We start from the raw sequence: 13452 nt of genomic DNA on the forward strand, positions 1-13452 counted from the left end.
TGAAAAACTGACCTTCATATTTTGTTGAATTTTAAATATTTTAGAGAGTATTTCTAACATTATCTGGTAACGTTGAATGGGAAAATTTCACTGTCCCGTTTCTTCGAAAAAGACCACATATGTTGACTTCAAGGCTCAAAGAAATGCCTAATATCGTTGCCATGGTAACATTATTTTGGAGGAAAATATGATGTGAGAAATCTACGATAGGTACTGAATACCCTGGCCAAATTTCGTCTTGATATGATTACCCTAACTGTATCTAAGGATAGAATATGTTTATTTGTTTGAAAAAAGGAGAAACTATTTCGCGCCCACTCAACTGGATTTTACTGTCTCCCAAATTGGTTTACATTGATTTGTTTCTTCCTCGAGTGTGCGTCAGTGTATAAGACCTGCTTATCTTTGTCCTAGCGTCTACAATAATCCTGGCATCTTGAATGTGAACTGGCCTTAAGAGTTAAAAATAAGCTCCACTTTACCGGCGAATGAGCCAATGTGAAGTGTCCCTCTCTGGCTACACAGTATCGCTTTTGCCAAACTTTTCTGAGCCTGCAAAGAAAGTCATTGCATACATGTAAAATACAGCCACATAGAGTGCATACAGTGTAGTGAGATAGGCGGTCCTTTCTTCAACAACGCATCATGTCACGTTGAATGGTGAAATAAGCCCCTGACCTGTGTTGGTGTGTTGACGAAGTCAAGTATGAGGGCAAATCGACATAAGAGTTAGGGAATCGTACTGTTCGCGAAACGACTTGTGGGCGAAACGACCGGGCACCACTTTATATCGTTATAAAGGTATAACAGTTTTGCTCACATTCGATATTCGAGAAATCTTATTTCTTATATATCTACGTTGGGTAAAACTTTGACGCATGTATATGCAAATACCCACTGTAATTTCATTAGTTGCCCCTAAAGAGGATAAAAACCACACATTCTGATTCTGTGTTAGAATTCTGATTTTGCTACGGTCTGACGTCATCGTGCTCACTTTTAACACCGTTTCCAAACACCACCGTTTCTGTCAGTGTGGATGTCTGTGTGGGAAAGCACATGAAAATCCATGCCTTTTTAAAGTTGGTCGTGACCAAATTTGCATAATTTATGTGTAATTTTGCCACCACACAGAACTGGACGAAATCAGGGCTTGGGTAATCTCCGCAGCGCGTCTTTTGCAACATCGTGCTCGAAATCGGATTTGTGAGTTACGTTGTGTTTCATGAATAAATGGAGAAAAAGAAAATGTACAAGTGCGGGTAAGGCCTGGCAAATCGTATAGCAAATACGTGCTCGTACAGCGATTAAATGTGAAACCTACCCTTCACTGCGCTTAAGCAAAAAGCCAACTTTTTCATTTCCGTGGACCTTATCTCCCAGTTGTCCGTGTAAACTGTAACCGCTTTTGCTCGGAGTTGCCTGTCGAAACAACAAAGCTGGTATTCATACACAGTTGGACATTGTCAACGATTCATTTAGTCTATTTTTTCAGTTTTAATGAAAAAAAAAACACTATGATAATCTTCACGCTCATTTTATTTGATTCGTCGCGCGCTATGTCTGTTTCCTTTCTAAGAAATAACGACACACGCGACCATTGAATTCTATCTAACATTAGACATCCCACTTTAGGACAAGGCGGAATGTTAAATAACAAAGCATTGAAGATGAAATGGTTTTTTCCGGGTGGCTTTGCAGTGCTTTAAATAGCAGGGGTTTTGGCAAAATCGTTCTTTCCCCCTTTATTTCAGACAGAAGCCCGAAATTGTCCATTGTTTAACTCACTTCCTTCTCCACTTGCAGCTGGGTTTTGATCTCATTCCTAAGTTGGTTTAGCTCTCTCCTTTCCTCATCTTGCTGAGCCTTTAACTGCATGAAAATCACAACAACGATGTGATTATTATTATTATTATTATTATTATTATTATTATTATTATTATTATTATTATTATTATTATTATTATTATTATTATTATTATTATTATTATTATTATTATTATTATTATTATTATTTAACAATTATTCGCCGAAGGCAAAGTGATTATCGGTGAATATTCACCGAGACGAAGTCGAGGTGGATGTTCACCGATAATCACTGAGTCTGAGGCAAATAATTGTTTTAGTATAAATACAACGGTGATTATTTCAAAAAAGAGAAAAAAAAAACATTTCAACGCGAAATCATCTTCACTTCAGTGGCAAAACGACTACTGGCAGCCATTTTGTCCGTCGAGGTGATTATCGCCTGATAATCTGAGATAGCGAGCCAATGAGAGCGCCCGATTTTCCCCTTTGACAAGTAAAATCATCTGGCATTAGACAGAGTAAAATACTAAGTCTGGCCGGTTTCGGCCGGTTTGGACGTCAAAGGGTTAAATTAATCAGTGAGTGATTAAAGAGACCAAAAAATGAAGTGACTCTACCAAGCAAGCAGAATTTTTCCCCATAGAGACATCTCAGTGAGTAAAATAACAAAGTTAAGGGCACACCTGTTGAAGATCTGTGGCAAGTTCTTCTAAATAACCTTTCATGCTTTCAAGGACTTGTGATCCCATCTGAAAGTAGCTGTAAAAAATGCAGATTTGACAGTACAATGTATATCAATAATAATCATTATTAATCTGTTAATTAATTTTTTAAAAGGTGGATAATGCTATTCACCACATAAATTGTAAATCACTATCCATTGAATAGCGTACATGTAATTGGTTTCGATATGACTTATCCACTGGAGAATGATTTATCCGACAGATAGAACTATTCCATCGTTTGAACAACTGGGGTCAGTTGAAGGAATTTCTGGTTAAAAGGTCACAAAATAATGGGGTTTCCCCAGTCAGGTTCAACACTTGGTACCCACGGGTCCAAAAATTGCTTTTGATAAACCAATATCCCCCCATTATGCAACTACTGTTAATGGCAGTGGTGGTCTAACGCCACAAAATCCTGTCTATAACTTCTACAAAAGCAAGGTCATCCTGGTTTGTAGTTAATACACATCCAGATCTAGGGTAACATATAAGACATGAATTTTGCACACCATTACTAAAACGTTTGGAAATTTCCTTACAATTACTGTACTGTAAGTACATGTAAGCTTGCTTGGGACAATGTCACTTCATATTGTTGACTTGTCTTTGTACTCGAAAAACAAAAATCATTCACACTGGTACTTGCACATGTGTTTGTAAGCTGACTGTACCAGTAATTCAACTGCAACGCTTCAAAAGGTGTAAATAAACCTACAGTACTGTACCAACCTACATGTACTTGGAGAGCAACAATGGCGCAGTGGTAATTAATAAGAGCACCTGCCTCCCACCAATGTGGCTCGGGTTCAATTCCCAGACTTGGAGAACGTCACATTTTGGGTCGAGTTTGTTGGTTCCTCTACTCTGCTCCGAGAGGTTTTTCTAAAGTACTCCCGTTTTTCCCTCTCCTCAATTACGGCACCTGCCTCCCACCAATGTCGCCGGGGGTTCAATTCGCAGACTTGGAGTCACATTTGGGTCAAGTTTGTTGGTTCCTTAACTCTGCTCCAAGGGGGTTTTTCTAGAGTACTCCCGTTTTCCCATCTCCTCAAAAACGAACTTATGATTTGTTATGTGTTGATTTGATTTCTGTTCAGTGTCCCATATTAGTGCCCTAGCGCTAAATACAGTTCGACACTTAAACAAAAAGTTCATTGCTCACTACAAGGGCACCAGACATGTACAAGCCTACTTTTCTCAAAGTACATGAAGACTTACGTGACTTGAGCATAGTAGAATTCCACGAGATGTTGAGCCAGTTCCACTCCTTTCTTGACTTTGATTTCATTCACTTTGATTAAAAACTAGGATTATAAAATGCCAATAGTTTATTTATTATTAGTTTGGCCCTTTGCAGGATTTACAATGTACTCATGTAACACCATGCAGATATGCATGCATGCTAAGAATTTGCTGACAAAAATTATTGAATACAGTCTGTGTTACAGTAATTATTATAAAACAAATCACATTAAATTAGTACCTCACACATTTGTAACTGAAAAACTCTTCTCTCCCTTTCTGTTTCCTCTGCCATCTACAAATGCAAGATTCAAATATTCAAGGCTTGAAGTTACTATAATAATAATAATAATAATAATAATAATAATAATAATAATAATAAATGTAGTTTTGGGTATCAAGAAGGGAACCGAAAACTACATTGGCAAGATCCCAGGCAATATCAGAATAACAGAGCTACAGAAGACCGTCCTCCTTGGAACTGCTCACATACTTAGGAGAACCCTATCCATCAAGTAATCCAGCAGACTTATGGTTGCCCTAGGCTCTGAATGGATTGAACTCGGCAAGACTTAAAGGACTTAAAATAATAATAATAATAATAATAATAATAATAATAATAATAATAATAATAATAATAATAATAATAATAGCTGGCCCATGATGATTGATAAATTGTAAAAACAGATGCCTGAAGTTTACCTCTCCACCTGTCACTTCTGTCCGCAGAAATCCAGCCTCTTGAGCTACTTTCTTCTTTTCTTTCTCAATCTTTGCCCTGTGAAGAAAGCAATAATTTTATTTTATACACCGTGCATAATTTATACTAGGCCTCAAAATAATGCAACTTTTCTCATGTCTTTTAATGCAAACTCGAAATGCATGTATTGTATGGTATCAGTGATGTAACACACTGTGGCTGTACATGTACATGTACATGCATTAATTTTTTATTATCAGGTACAGCTGTCGTTAGTATGTCACGCTAATGGTATACTTCAATTATTAATTTTAAGCACTTTCAAAGTGAGAAACTTTCAGTCAACAACATCCCTATCCAACCGTCACTGAAATAAAACTCTCTTTTCTAATTATTATACCCTAAAAGAATACCAACAATAGTATTAAGGACCTTTGTATCTGTGAAAGGGTAAGATAATCTGATCCAGAGATGCACATTTCGCAGATGTCCTTCTCTTTCCTTGCATTAACTGACTTCCATGACTAGTGTTAATACTCACTGACAGATGAAATTTTGGGGATATTCAGCACTACAAGTTATCCTTTTTTATAGTTATTTTATTCCACTTTGTTTTTTTTTTTCTGATCAATAAATATTAATGCTATGTACATGTAGTTGGTAATTCACTACTGAGTGTAAGAAAACAACATTATAATAATTATTATTATTATCATTATTATTATTATTATTATTATTATTATTATTATTATTATTATTATTATGATCTTTTTGTTTCATAACCAAAAAATGCACGAAAAGAGGAAATAATTATTTTACAGTCAAGCTATGTCATGCATGACCGGTATCCATGAGACTGAAATGAACATCCAAATTCCTCTTTTGAGCTTAATTAATCTGAGACTTGAATGGAATCTTGAAGATTTATTCGAAATTTGGTTCGAAAACTGTACAAAAACTGAACAATAATTCATCAAAAGCGTGAATTAGTTTTCACTTTTCAAACACCATTTAATTTTACAATAAAACTAAAGTTCATAGCTTACTATTTGCGATTTAATTTTTATTACCCGGTATTAAAGGAAATATCCACGGGACATTTAAAATCTCGAAAGCAAAGTTTAAAACTAGCACGCAGATTTGAATACTCAGTTCAAATTTCAAAACTACCAGTCACGCGTGACGTAGCTTGACTGTAAAGATAGTTTTACAGTATACTGTAGCTTACACTTTGGCCTCATACTCTCTCCAAGCTTTGTCAAATGATTTTCTCATGTCCTATGGAAAACAGCAGAATTCTCTAGTTTGAAAACAATTAATGCTACACCAAAACAATACTGTAACAGTATCATCTTCAGTTATTCTGCTAATGCCACCACCACAGTCGCTCTCAATGCATCTACCTCTGTCTCCATTTTTCTTCTTGTCATGTCACCAGTCATTATTAACCCTTTCACCCCCGTGGGGTTCCCCATTGACGAGTAAAATCGTCTGGCGTTAGACAGAGTAAAATCTTTAAGTGGCACTCTTGGGAGTGAAAAGGTTAAACGCGGACATAGTTTTTGAGTGAATCTAGCTGTTGTTAACCCTTTCACCCCCGTGGGGTTCCCCATTGACGAGTAAAATCGTCTGGCGTTAGACAGAGTAAAATCTATAAGTAGCACTCTTGGGAGTGAAAGGGTTAAACGCGGACATAGTTTTTGAGTGAATGTAGCTGTTTTTAACCCTTTCACCCCCGTGGGGTTCCCCATTGACGAGTAAAATCGTCTGGCGTTAGACAGAGTAAAATCTATAAGTGGCACTCTTGGGAGTGAAAGAGTTAACTATAGGTAATAATGACCCCTCCAAGAATAACACAATAGATTTTGCTCTATTTTTAGAGACTAATGACAGACAATTTTAATCGTCAATGGGTTAACAACCTCTACCTCTAGAACTCAAAACCTATGTCCCCCCCCCCATTTTTAATAAGCCAATGACCCCCGGAAGTGAGAATTATGTACATGTACATGTACTCTGTCTAACGCCAGACCATTTTAATCATCAATGGGGGGTGATTCACCATTTTACTCATCAATGAGTCACTTTTAAGGGCCATCTCCCACAACTCAATACAGAACAAATGAATGATCTCCACAACTGCCGCTGTTATTACTGCTCTCAGTCTCTATTTTTATGTCTTTTTCTTTCTTCATGTAGCTACATGTACTCTATAATACCTGAGAAATTCTTCAGTTTATTTACATCAAATTGATGGACTTCTGGCTGTCAAAGTTCTGCATCTGAACATTTTTCAAGGTTCTTTTAAATTTAGAAATGGCGAAGATGAAAACCACCAAGAAAAGGCAAGAAAAAGTAAATGTAGTGTGATGAAGGTCACCGAAGTGATCCAAACGTTTTACTTTTTAAAAACGTTTTAATCAGTGTCAACGCTGCAATTTCATTTGAAGATAATGCTCGTTTGAAAATGTTATTATTGTTATTAAATTATTAGTATAATTATTATCATCATCATTATCATTATAATTACAGTTATTATTGACAGTGACCTCACCCCTTTGACGTCGCGTAGATCCCCTTTTAGCAAAGAATCCAGAGGAAATAAAACCATGTTGTTGTAATTTGTGAACTGCAACAAAAAAAAGGCTGCCGTTTTCATTTAAGTGACATGGAAGTTATTATAATTGTGTACGACTTGTACAATGTATGTGACTAAAATGAAAACAGATAATAATCCACTTCAACAAAATGCATCAGTGAAGAACTTCAACCATCTAAAGGCCAGCTTTGGTTGATGAGCTCATGGATATTTTATTTATTTTATTTATTTATTTATTTGTTTGAGCAGGTTGAAGTTTTGGCAACTATTCAGGTGATGTGGACCTGCTATACCCACCCACCCCGATAGAGGACAGCCACAACACCGGGAACTTGATCCCCTACTCTTCTCGAATAGTGAGTGGGTTCTTTAACGTACCACAGGGAACTAATGAACATGGAAAATATTTGTGAGACAGGGCCTACGGTTTATAGTCCTTATCCGAGAAGACTTGAAAGTCTTAGAACCATTTGCGGATGTAATTACTGTACAATGGCAGCACTTTCTCCTCAGTTATTTAAAGACCCTGAGTGTTGGTCTAGCCGGAGTCAAACTCACGACCTCCCGCATGGCAGCCCGGTGCTCAACCAACTGAGCTACTGGTGCGCGGTGATTATCTGATCACTAAACATAATGTAATGTTTTTGACTGAGTTAAACCAATTCACACCTCAAACACCCTAGGACGCCCCCCCATTGAAGAATAAAATCATCTTGCGTTAGACAGAAAAAAAGCTATTAATTCTCTCTGTCTAAGGTCAGATGACTGGAGGCAGTTCAGGCAGGATACAGTGGGTTCAACAATGATTTCTTACCAGAGTTTTCATGGCTGAACAAAGCTCCTATAAATGAAAGAATAATAAAGGGAGCACAAGTTAGCATTAAAAACCTGAAAAATGTTTCACTTTGATGGAAAAAGGACTTTTTAAGTAAAGCAAAAGTCATGAATCAGGTACCAGTAACATATGAAAATTAATTTTACAATGTACCCTGTATCTTGCTAAATACCAACCTTGAATGTAACAGAAAATTTTAAAAATGCTGTACCTGAAAAGAAAAGTTTGTCACATGGTGAGAAAAGGAGATTATAATTTAATTAAAATACATGTATACTCCTGGAATATACTGAGATAAATACAGTATGCTGCCCTATTTCCCAAACACCCCTATTTCTGGACACTTAAAGTTTACAATTCTGTCTTTTCATTGTAAAAATGAAACAAATCTGAATGATATATATTATGCTAAAGACTTATCGACTAGTCTGCTTGCATTGGTTCTTTTTGTTGAGGTAAGTAAAATCTGTATCTAATTACATGCAATTTTTATTGCGCATCAAAGTATGCCTTTTCAGTTCATAAAGCGGTCTGTTTTTCCCCCGACACAAGTTAAGCGACAGGGGCTACATCTTTAAGAATATAAGAATTTTCTGTTTGCAGTTTCGTCTCTCCGAGCAGACTGCCAAAGAGTTTATTATATAATTGCAGCATTCTTTTTTTTGGCGAGGTGTGCTTAATTCCAGACACCTAACGATCATAGCAAACAGTTGGGTCAGCACCGTGAAGGAAATGGCCAAGAAAAGTGTTTTGCAAATGAAGATTACTGAAATTCAAAAAGACAGATGTTGTCCAATCCAGTTTCCTACAGGTACTGTTGTTTTCCCATCAGTCAGCAGTCTTAGCTTTCTGCAATTCCATTTTGAGTGGTTTCAATACACTAATGACTTCTTGCGACCGCTAAAATGAAAGAAATGCTTTAAAAATCAGACAAAATGTATTTTTTTAAAAGGAAAGTTTCTTTATTTGACTTTTATATGATCTGTTTTGCCATGATCGAGGATAGTATTTATTTCGTAACAATTGTCTGGATATAGGGCAATCCGTCCGGAATTACAGTTGTAGGGCACCAAATTTTACTTACTAGTGTTTCCGCAAATACAAAGAAATCAAAGAGCTTTGAGCTGCGAAACTTTATGCCCTACTTACCAGCGGTGGAAGCTACATTGTGGCTAAATTTTAGCTTGTCAGTGCTGTTTTGTGGTAACCCCAGAAACTAACTGCCCCGTTTGAAATAACCATTTTTTTGCCATTGTGTATCTACCATATTGATGTATTTTCTCATATGGCCTTCATACATGTAGATGGAATTGAGCTGAAATATATATATTAACCCTTTGACGTCCAACCCGGCCTAAACCGGCCAGACTTAGTATTTTTAACGTTGTCTAATGCCAGACGATTTTACTTGTCCGTGGGGAGCCCCTGGGAGCCAATGGGTTAATAATTAATCACTCACTGAAAAACCCAATGTCCCAATTAAAGATTCATGCTGAATTTTGGTGAGGGAGGAAAATCAAAAAACCTGCATAAAAACCCTATGAGGAGGGTCACAAACCAGCTCACACTTAAAACTAGCTAAGGATATAAATCCTTTCCAACATTGGTGGAAGTCAACTGGTCCACTTACTCCACAAAAAATATACCGTAACCATCAGCGCATGTAAAGCAGCAGTCACATGTTTAGTTTGAGAGCTCAAATTGTGGAAAAAAGTTTTTGCAATAAAAAAAATGTTGATGATTCATGACAGAAAAGCTTGACAAGCATTTTTCTGTTCAATGATCATACTGGCAATTAGGCTGGCGATCACAATTATTGCTGCTATTATAACATAATGAACTGTACATGTATAAGTCAATCCTGTGCATAGACATTTTTTACACTTGTGTGTTCATCCATGTATGTATGTACATGTACCTTATCCACCTTCATGGGAACATTCACTACAAAGACATACATGTACAAGTCAATGGAGTATACAGTACACTGTATACTAAACCTTTGCGGCTCAGTTAACTAATATCCACTAGCCACCTCCACTTTAGTGAATGGTACTAGTTTTTATATTCATTTCACTGAGTCAGAATAAACTGATACTGTACACTTACATGCTCCAATGGAACTACTGACATTTATGTAGATCCCCCACTCACTCTCATACCGGTCTTGGCCTGAATTCATTCCGGTCTCATGTACATGTAAATACCCCCTAATTTTTTTGTCCCCACATTAAATAAATTTTACTCACCAATTCCAGTGTCTGCTTCCTTTGCGAGAGCTGATGTGCCAAGTTTTTCAAGACTCTCTGCTAGTGACAGTTGATTTGTCGAATAATCTGAAATCACAATTATAATAGTAAGTACTGTGCAAAAAGAGGCTGTTCATGGAGAGGGTTGTACTTCACATGGGAGCAGTGTACGAAATTTAAAGTGCGTCATCAATGCAAACATTTTCTGCTTATTTTTTGCCTTATCCTAAGCTTACGTTTCCAGTTGACAAGATCTGCCTCTTCACATGCAGTTTCTGGTGTCACAATGTGCTTAAAAACTTAGCGAAACCAACAGTCATGTGACTCGAAGCTCCTACATAAGATCACGCCACTAATTGCATTAAGCTCCAACTACATGATTACACTATTTAAGAAGAAGGCTACACGCAAACTTTATTTTGTTTTTCTCTTTCTTTCTCTCCTTTCTTCACCGCTTTTCTTTTTCTCTCTCTCACACACACTTCTCTTTCATCCAGTTTGAGCACAACAGTTACTGCTTTTCTTGAGCTTTCTTCCATTTACTTTTAGGTGTTGCATACCAGTCACCCAGACTAAACAAAAGAGGCACTGTGTAAAAAGATTAAAGAACATACTCAGTCCTGCTGCATAAACATTTTTACTGGATTTCTTTAGTTTGCTAAGTATGTTGTAATCTTCATCAAGACTCTGAAACAAAATAGGTGACAACAATTAGAAAGCTTTTTGCGATCTGCACTATACAGAGATGCATCCAGAGTGCATCATTGTGTCCTGGGACGCACTCGTTTTTCTGTTGGACGCAGAGAATGTTGAACGAAGGCTCCAACAGAAAAAAACCGAATGTTCATGCAAATTACAAACGCCAGCAAAAACAGCGTCACATGACACGCAAAGTTATGTTTCGTGAAAATGCCCCTAGTAGATACTAGCATACAAGCTTTGGAGGGATTTGCAGAAACTGATGGCATGCGCTTGTCAAAGTTTTATTCTTGTTTGAAGAAAGGGGAAGGTGTGTTTCCTACAACATTTCAAGGGGTTGAAGTTTCAAGACTTTCATTAACATTAAATTCAAATTTGTCAAAGCAACTTTCATTTGCGTGCATTGTAAATTCAATAACACCAAAAGAATATTCTTTTGCGTGATCAGCATTCATTTTAGTGAATAAATTCAATAAAATTTTAAACCATGGCTAAACAGTCAATAGCATCAATGAACAACCAATACAGTATTGTTGATAATCATTAGCGCTCTTATACAAACAATAGAGTGTTCTTTACATTCTTTTCGTAAAAATGTTTTTTCAAATAAAAACGTTACATAACCAGCATGAATTTGTAAACAAATGGAGTGAAGGTATTTTTTAGACAAGTTTCCTCACCACAAACCTGTATACGTGTATAAACTGAAAAACGGCTTAAAACAATTTCTCGAATTCTCTGTGCTGTACGGTTCATCTGTGCGTCTTTTTCTACTGTACTGTATACAAGTTAGATCACCGCATTTGCAATACCTTGCAAACAAGCTACAATCTCGGACAAAACTGTTGAGACAGTGACACAAATTCACCTCCATTTTGACACACCCCTACTTACTCCCCCCTTCCCACCCCCCTCCCCCCTCAGTCAATGTTGCTGAGTATTCTCATATGTTCTACAGTATATTTCTAACCAAGATAAGTCAACATTGAGTTTGGGGGGAGGGGAAAGGGCAGGTTTTAAGTGGAATGTTTGGATAAGTTGCTGGAGTACCAAAAATGTTGCTTTCGCTTGACAGGTTTTGTCCGAGATTGTAGCTCCACTTTTTAATCGCAGTGAGAACTTGTTAGCGGCATTAAGCCACGAGTCTGTCTGAAACTTTCCCCTCTTATACCACCAAAATGTTCTGGCCACCTAACTGCTTATGCGACGCAAGATTGTACTCAGATATGGGGCTGCAAATCCAGCTTTGCATACAAAGTGGATTTTCGTTTATTTTGATTCCACACACTTTGCATGCAGCCAAGTGGTTTCCTCAGTCCAGCTATATGATCTTTATGCCTTTGTATCGGAAGATAATGAATGCTTCAGTAATAACTTCTGAGTCGGCCAGCCGGTTAGCGTTTTTTTATCAATTTGTCAATTTCAAAATTCTACACCTGAAAATTAATTTAAACGACGAATAGGATCTTCACTTCGCTTCCATCCCTAAACTATGATCTTACTTGAAAATGTCCTTATCAGAGTATAATAAAAGCTACGGTTCAAATCTTCGCTCATTTAAAAATGCTCGTCCATAAAAAGGCACAGACTTAGAGGCCTTAACCCTACAATCAAATCACCAACAACCACAATGAGCTAATAGTTGTTTGAGACGATCCACGATCCCAAATATAGTTGCCGTATGGAATATTTTCAAAGGAGCATCAGTAAAGTGTAATTGTTACAAAAAGGATTCAAACCAATTTATTCACAGACAAAACCTCCAGTCTTGTTTATACTAACGATAATTATTATTGATCAACGAATATCATTAGCCCAATAGACGAAAGCTTAATTAATTTCCCACAAAATTATTTCCTCCGCGCGCTTTATATATTCTTAAGCACCAAAATCCGAGTAATTTGAGCAACAGTCCTGCTAACTAACACTTTTTCCTTCTTAAGCGGCTTTTCTCTTCATAATAAATAGACATCGAGGCGATAGAAAACGAAAGTTTACACCTCTGGTAACGTACCTCCTCTAATGCTCCCACAGTATTGCGACAAGCGTTCATTGTTGACATGAAGTTCGACGTTGTAGGTGACGATACATCCTCTATGGCTTCGTTGAGGAAGCTCCTAACACTTATTCTGTCAGGCATAATTGCTCTCTTTGTTAATACTTGCAGATTTAGCTCTCATTTGGGGAACATTTTTATGACGAAGAAGTCCACAAAGATTGAAGTTTCCGGCGGCTGATTGTGCAACTGGTACCCAGATCTCTCGATATGACACTCCTACCGATTACGTGACATGCAACCCTTGTATGGGAAAACAACACAGAAGCTAGAAGAGGATTTTCAAAGGACTATTTTTAGGCTTTTCTAAAGTCCATTACGATTGTGTTACTCGCTGCGTACTTTATTTGAGAAGATTACTAGCCCCGTAAAACAAAAACAGGAAGACACAATTTCATTTTTCAGCAAATGCGGATATCGATGGCATTATTGAAAAGACTTCCGAGTTTGTCATCGTAAAATTTCTCAAGAACTAAACTACATAAACAGTAAAAGCGTCAAAATATCGAATAGCTTGTTCAACAAAAAAAGTCTGAAT

The 13452-nt window shown here is 37.0% G+C and overlaps 1 protein-coding gene across 1 annotated transcript in view; it reads right to left on the reverse strand.

Annotated features, from left to right (window-relative positions):
• LOC138033754 (arf-GAP with SH3 domain, ANK repeat and PH domain-containing protein 2-like) overlaps positions 1 to 13099 on the reverse strand; it is a 32227-nt gene extending 19128 nt beyond the window's left edge. Inside the window, exons 1-14 of the mRNA XM_068881561.1 lie at positions 12873 to 13099; positions 10774 to 10846; positions 10160 to 10246; positions 8087 to 8121; positions 7890 to 7916; positions 7031 to 7105; positions 5705 to 5754; positions 4479 to 4554; positions 4018 to 4071; positions 3753 to 3838; positions 2493 to 2568; positions 1789 to 1872; positions 1325 to 1422; positions 483 to 552 (exon numbers count right to left, since the gene is read on the reverse strand). Coding sequence (XP_068737662.1) covers positions 483 to 552; positions 1325 to 1422; positions 1789 to 1872; positions 2493 to 2568; positions 3753 to 3838; positions 4018 to 4071; positions 4479 to 4554; positions 5705 to 5754; positions 7031 to 7105; positions 7890 to 7916; positions 8087 to 8121; positions 10160 to 10246; positions 10774 to 10846; positions 12873 to 12998 — 1017 coding nt within the window. The 5' untranslated portion in view covers positions 12999 to 13099. The remainder of the gene's footprint in view (positions 1 to 482; positions 553 to 1324; positions 1423 to 1788; positions 1873 to 2492; positions 2569 to 3752; positions 3839 to 4017; positions 4072 to 4478; positions 4555 to 5704; positions 5755 to 7030; positions 7106 to 7889; positions 7917 to 8086; positions 8122 to 10159; positions 10247 to 10773; positions 10847 to 12872) is intronic.
• Between the last annotated feature and the right edge of the window lie 353 nt (positions 13100 to 13452).

This window comes from Montipora capricornis, chromosome 14, assembly GCF_036669925.1.
Source record: "Montipora capricornis isolate CH-2021 chromosome 14, ASM3666992v2, whole genome shotgun sequence".
Classification (NCBI taxonomy): Eukaryota; Metazoa; Cnidaria; class Anthozoa; order Scleractinia; family Acroporidae; genus Montipora; species Montipora capricornis.